This window comes from Muscardinus avellanarius, assembly GCF_963383645.1.
Source record: "Muscardinus avellanarius genome assembly, chromosome: 11".
Classification (NCBI taxonomy): domain Eukaryota; kingdom Metazoa; phylum Chordata; class Mammalia; order Rodentia; family Gliridae; genus Muscardinus; species Muscardinus avellanarius.
This window is the reverse complement of record NC_137797.1, coordinates 9,799,974-9,806,518: the sequence shown is the minus strand read 5'-3', so window position 1 is coordinate 9,806,518 and position 6,545 is coordinate 9,799,974. Positions and strand designations below refer to the sequence as shown.

The 6,545-nt window shown below is 57.7% G+C and overlaps 1 protein-coding gene across 1 annotated transcript; it reads left to right on the top strand.

Moving 5' to 3' along the window:
- Positions 1-2,506: 2,506 nt before the first annotated feature.
- MGAT3 (beta-1,4-mannosyl-glycoprotein 4-beta-N-acetylglucosaminyltransferase) lies at positions 2,507-4,057 on the top strand (the record flags this gene model as incomplete). Its single annotated transcript, XM_080704781.1, has 1 exon — positions 2,507-4,057. The coding sequence occupies one exon, from the start codon at positions 2,507-2,509 to the stop codon at positions 4,055-4,057; it is 1,551 nt and encodes a 516-aa protein (XP_080560907.1).
- Positions 4,058-6,545: the final 2,488 nt, after the last annotated feature.

Genomic DNA, 6,545 nt, shown 5'->3' with positions numbered 1-6,545 from the left:
GGCCAGGTTTCATCCTGGTCCCTCTGTGACCTGCTGCTCCATCCCCAGCCCCCAGGCAGGTCACTGATCCTGCTGGACACTGCCTTGCTTTCTTTAGGCAAATGGGTGGAACTTCCACCAGGCCACCTCCATGGGCTCCATGGTCTAAGTCAGAGGTGCTCTCTTGAGCCAGGTGTGGTGATGCATGCCTATAATCGCAGTACTTGGGAGGCTGAGACAAGAGGACTGCAGGTTCAAGGCCAGCCTCAGCAATTTAATGAGAATTTCAGTAAGCTAGTGAGACCCTGTTTCAAAACAAAAAAATATAAGCCGGGTGTGGTGGTGCACGCTTGTAATCCCCGCGCTTGGGAGGCTGAGACAGGAGGATCACACGGGTTTGAAGCCAGCCTCAGCTACTTAGTGAGGCTCTCAGCAACTTAGTGAGACCCTGTTTCCAAATAAAATATAAAAATAGGTCTGGGAATATAGCTCGGAGGTAGAAAGCTTCTGGGTTCCACCCCCAGTACCACCAAAAAAAAAAAAATAATAATAAAAATAAAATAAAAAATAAAAAGGGCGCAGGGGGTGTAGCTCAGAGCTAGAAAGTCTCTGGGTACAATCCCCAGCACCACAGAAGTGTTCTGTCCTGGCAAGTGCAGTGGCACTGCCTAAAATCTGTGTCTCAGGAGGCAAGAGGTTGGCAAATTCAAGGCCAGCTTGGGCAACTTAGCCAATCCCTGTCTCAATCAAAATAACAAACAAAAAGGGCTGGGTGTAGTAGTCCTGGGGTCAGTGGTTCAATCCTGTATCTCTCTCTCTCTCTCTCTCTCTCACACACACACACACACACACACACACACACACACACACGCACACACTCTGCTGTGTCACTAAACAAGTTCATTCACAAGATAAACATGCCCTTGGCTGAGGGTGCAGCTCAGTGGTGGAGCTCAGGCGTAGCAGGCTTGAGGCCCTGGGTTCAATCCCTAGGACCAAAAAAATCTATGAAAAAAGCCCAAATAAAGTATGCAGTCTGGTTAATAATGATATACCAGTATTGGCTTCCTCCTGTGACCAGTGTACTGTGGTGGCACAAGACGTTACCAGTAGAAGCCGAGCCAGGCATGGTGGCACGCACCCATAATCCCAGTGCCCGAGACAGGAGGGCCACAGACTTGAGGCCGACTTCAACAAGCAGATTCCATCAATTTAGTGAGATCCCAGTTCAAAGTAAAGATAAAACACGGCTGGGGGTGTAGCTTAGAGGTAAAATGTCCCTGGACTCCATTCCCAGTACCAAAATAACGAAAGAATAGAAAAATAATAGCGGAAACTGGCTGAAGCACGCAAGGGGCCCCTGACTTTTCTTATAATCTACAAATCTTTTTTTGGTGGTACTGGGGTTCCTGGAAGCCCTTCTACCTCTGGGCTACACTCCCAGACCTATTTTATACTTTTTTATTTTTGGAAACAGGGTCTCTTAAGCCAGCGCGGCTGGCTTCGAACCTGCGTGATCCTCCTGTCTCCACCTCCCAAGTGTGGGGATTACAAGCGTGCGCCACCACGCCCGGCCTTTTATTCTTTATTTCTGAAACAGGGTCTCACTGAGTTGCAGAGGACCTCACTAAGTAGCTGAGACTGTCTGCGAACCACGATCCTCCTGTTTCAGCCTCCCAAGTACTGGGATTACAGGTGTGCACCACTATGCCCAGCTAATCATCAACAAATATCCTAAAGTAAAACGTTGATTTAAGCCAGGCACGGTGGCCCCTGTTTATAATCACAGTACTTGGGGAGGCTGAGACAGGAGGATCACAGGTTTGGGCCAGCCTCTGCTACCTAGTGTTGTTCTCTGCAACTTAGTGAGACCCTGTTTTTTGTTTCCAACCAAAAAATAAGGTCAGGTATGGTGCACACACTTGTAATCCCAGTACCTGGGAGGCTGAGACAGGAGCATCGCAATTCGTGGACAGCCTCAACTACTTAGTGAGGCCCTTTGCAACTTAGGGAGACAGAGCCTGTTTCAAAATAAAGAATAAAAAATAGGGCTGGGGGTATAGCTCAGAGGTAGAATGTCCTTGGGTTCCATCCCCAGTACTGCAAAATTTAAAAAAAATAAAATGGGGCTGAGAATGTAGGTCAGAGATAGAATGCCCTAGGATTCAATCTCCAGTACCACAACAATAAGTGGGTAAGTAACCCAGGGGCAGCGAGCTAGGCGGTGCTTTTCCTAGGATGCAGGGTGCTCCTGGGCACCGCCTGGCCGCAGTTGGCCCCAGGGCGGGCCGGGGGAGGAAGGGGCCTGGGGGGTCTCTGAGGGGAAGGGCTGTGGGCACAGGTGTCCTTCCCACCGCGAGCCGGCCTGGCAGGACAGGAGGTGGGTGGCTCCACGCAGGGGGACAGGAGGTGGGTGGCTCTACCGTCCGAGGCGGCCGCCGCAAAGGCTCGCTGCCCCCCCCCCCCCCCCCGCCGTCGCGGAGGAGCCCGGGCTGCCCCTGACGCCTGTCCTCTGCTTTGGCGCAGGATGAAGATGAGACGCTACAAGCTCTTTTTCATGTTCTGTATGGCCGGCCTGTGCCTCATCTCCTTCCTGCACTTCTTCAAGACCCTGTCGTACGTCACCTTCCCCCGCGAACTGGCCTCCCTCAGCCCTAACCTGGTGTCCAGCTTCTTCTGGAACAATGCCCCGGTCACGCCCCAGGCCAGCCCCGAGCCGGGCGGCCCCGACCTGCTGCGGACCCCGCTGTACTCGCACTCCCCGCTGCTGCAGCCGCTGCCCCCCAGCGGGGCCGCCGCGGAGCTGCACCGCGCCGACTTCGTGCTGCCCGAGGACACCACCGAGTACTTCGTGCGCACCAAGGCGGGCGGCGTGTGCTTCAAGCCGGGCACCAAGACGCTGGAGCGGCCCCCGGCCCCGCGCGAGCCGCCCGAGGCCTCGGCGGCGCGGGGGCGCCCCCGGCGGCCGGCCCGGCCCGCGCTGAGCGCGCGGCGCACGTGGGTGGAGTGCGTGTGCCGGCCCGGCTGGCACGGCCCGAGCTGCGGCGTGCCCACCGTGGTGCAGTACTCCAACCTGCCCACCAAGGAGCGCCTGGCGCCGCGCGCCGTGCCGCGCCGCGTCATCAACGCCATCAACGTCAACCACGAGTTCGACCTGCTGGACGTGCGCTTCCACGAGCTGGGCGACGTGGTGGACGCCTTCGTGGTGTGCGAGTCCAACTTCACGGCCTACGGGGAGCCGCGGCCGCTCAAGTTCCGCGAGATGCTGACCAACGGCACCTTCGAGTACATCCGCCACAAGGTGCTCTACGTCTTCCTGGACCACTTCCCGCCCGGCGGCCGCCAGGACGGCTGGATCGCCGACGACTACCTGCGCACCTTCCTCACGCAGGACGGCGTCTCGCGCCTGCGCAACCTGCGGCCCGATGACGTCTTCATCATCGACGACGCCGACGAGATCCCGGCGCGCGACGGCGTGCTCTTCCTCAAGCTGTACGACGGCTGGACGGAGCCCTTCGCCTTCCACATGCGCAAGTCGCTCTACGGCTTCTTCTGGAAGCAGCCGGGCACGCTGGAGGTGGTGTCGGGCTGCACGGTGGACATGCTGCAGGCCGTGTACGGGCTGGACGGCATCCGCCTGCGCCGCCGCCAGTACTACACCATGCCCAACTTCCGCCAGTACGAGAACCGCACGGGCCACATCCTGGTGCAGTGGTCGCTGGGCAGCCCGCTGCACTTCGCCGGCTGGCACTGCTCCTGGTGCTTCACGCCCGAGGGCATCTACTTCAAGCTCGTGTCGGCCCAGAACGGCGACTTCCCGCGCTGGGGCGACTACGAGGACAAGCGGGACCTCAACTACATCCGCGGCCTCATCCGCACCGGCGGCTGGTTCGACGGCTCGCAGCAGGAGTACCCGCCCGCCGACCCCAGCGAGCACATGTACGCGCCCAAGTACCTGCTCACCAACTACGACCAGTTCCGCTACCTGCTGGACAACCCCTACCGGGAGCCCAGGGGCACCGCGGCGGGCGCGCGGCCGCCCGCCGCCAGGGCCGGGGCGGACGCGGTGGAAGGCTAAGGCGGCCCGGGCCTCCCGGGGTGGCGGCCACCCGCGTTACCTTCCGGCCTCCTGCCGGCTGGGCTCGGGCTTCTAGAGAGGACCAGAAGTGGCCGGGTGGGCCTCTTCCCTGCTCAGGCCCTCGCGAATCCAGAGGGTCAGGCCTTTCAGCTCGACGAAAAAGGAAAAAAGAAAAAAAAAAAAAAAAAGAAGAAGAAGAAGAAAGAAAGAAAAAGAAAAGAAAATCCTTCCTGCCAGGAATGGAAAGCAAACCCAGATGTCTATGCACCCACGGCAGGCTTGCCACCCTCCCAGGTGGATTCACTCCGTGCCCCTCCCTGAGGGCTGGTCAGGGGCCAGGAGTCTCTCTCCTGGGCTCCAGAAGGGACATTAAGGCCAGTTATGTGTCCAGCCCTTGTTCTTAGTTTGCCTGTGAGAGCGGGGGATGTATTTGTTGGAGGAGATTCTAAGCTGCTTTAAGAGACCCTCAAATGTAGCCAGAGGGAAGCTTGTTTCTGATTAAATTGTCTAGAAGAGGATGGTCCAGAGCGAGTAGGGCAGCTCTGCTTTCTTTCATTCCCACATTCTAATTTGAGATACAGAGAGGCTGCTCCAGCTCCCACTACCTATCACTTGTGAATCCCAAAGCAGAGAAAGGTAAGGAAGTGCACACCCTTTCCTGCTGAGTCATCAAGTGACATCTCATTGGCCACGACTTAGTCACATGGTCTTGAGTAGCTGCAAGGGAAACTGGGACATGTAGTCTCCAGCTTGGACTGCCATGTACTGGCCTCAGTTTGGCGGTTCTCTTGTTGATGAAGGAGAAAAGAACAGGTGTGGGAAAAGCAGCGTCTCCGGGGAAGCAGCAGGAAGGTCTTTTTAGTCGGAGGACCCTGCTCTCATTGTTCAGAGCCTCCGAAACAAGCTGCTCCTGCTGGTCTCCCTGTCTGCCCAGGGCTGGGTGCGGTGAGCCTGCGGGCAGGTGAGGAGGACCCCTCACCATCCCCTGTGGTGCCCGGGGCAGAGGCTGCCTGTGGAATGGTACATGTTTGTGAGTGAGTGTATATTTATGGGCATGGGTGCATGCTTGCTGTGTATTTGTATGTCTTTGTTGATGTGTCCCTGTACATAGATGTTGTGTGTGATGTGGGAGTCCAGCCCAGGCATCCTCTTCTCTGGGACCTGGAGCCTGTGACCACACTTCTGGGCTCCCCAACATGAGGGAGGCAGGAAGCCTTTGGGGAGCCTAGAAAATGAGGCTAAAGGGGATACAGGGTCTGTCTGTCTGTCTGTCTGTCTTTCAGTCTGAAAAAGAATCATTCCGGCCTAAGGGCAGTCCAGCTGGGAACCTGAGCCCCTCCCAGTCCCAGCCACGTCCTCCCGGGACCCCACATCCTGGGCGTCTTCCTGGGGGATCTCGACGGGCCAGGCAGACAGGGGTCTGCGTTGCTGCTGCCGTCCAGGGGACGCACCTGGTGCGGGAATGGTTTGGGGGCTGGCCTTGGAGCAGCCATCGGGGCAGATGTGAAGCAGGCCGAGGAATGGTACGTCCCGTCCAGGGGATGCCCTCGGAGGGAGCCCCTCCTTTGAAGTCACCGCGGTGTTCCTCGCTGGCTGAGTTGTGGTTTGAGAAGCCGGGGTGTCCCTGTGGCTCGGGGTCCGTCCTGACGGGGGCCGCCCTCTGGACTGCCTCTGGTCACCTTATGTTGGGCAGTGCCTGGGGGCCCCTGAGTCTTGAGTCTCAGCCCAGAGCCTCCGTCCTGGACAGCTTCCTGGCCCCACGGCCCCGGCATGCTCAGCTGCTTTAGGGAAGCCTGTCCCCGGGCTGGCAGGGGCCCCTGGCCCGTGGGTCACCCGCTGGGGTGGGTCGGGAAGGAGCAGAAGCTGAGGCCTGCGGGGGTACCTGCCTATGCAGACCCAGTGGGAAGGCCCCTCACCGCAGAGCAGGGGAAAACCAGCCTACTGGGCAGAGAGGACGGCTGCGCCGGTTGGGGCCGGGGGGCCGGGCTGGAGCATTTCACGTATCACAGCATACACTGAAAACTGGGGGGTAGGGATGCCGGGGACCCACCCCCCAACATGAAGGGGAACCACTAAACGTGGAGGCCAACACAGGGCTTCTATCACCTTGTCCAGATTTCTTTTCCCAGGAACCACTGGACCGTGACCTCTAGGCCTGAAGAGGCCCGTCCATGCCAAGGATCCAGCAGGCCTCGTCCACCCATGTGTCCTATGGGCTCAGCAGGCCTGTGTGGGAGGGCTCCGGGGCAAGAATCGGGGTGGGGCATAAGACTTCCCCAAGCAGAAGGCGGGGCCCTGGGAGATGTATAATTCAAGGACACCAGTAATAATAATAGTATTATTTTTTTTGTAAAGGAAAATCAATATGTACATTCTGAAATCATTTTCTCTGTAAATGGTTGGATTTCATTTCACCCTTAAAGGGATGCTTAAAGGAGAAGATAATATTAATAATAAAAACAGCTGCGAAGTCTGAAGGGCATGCGCG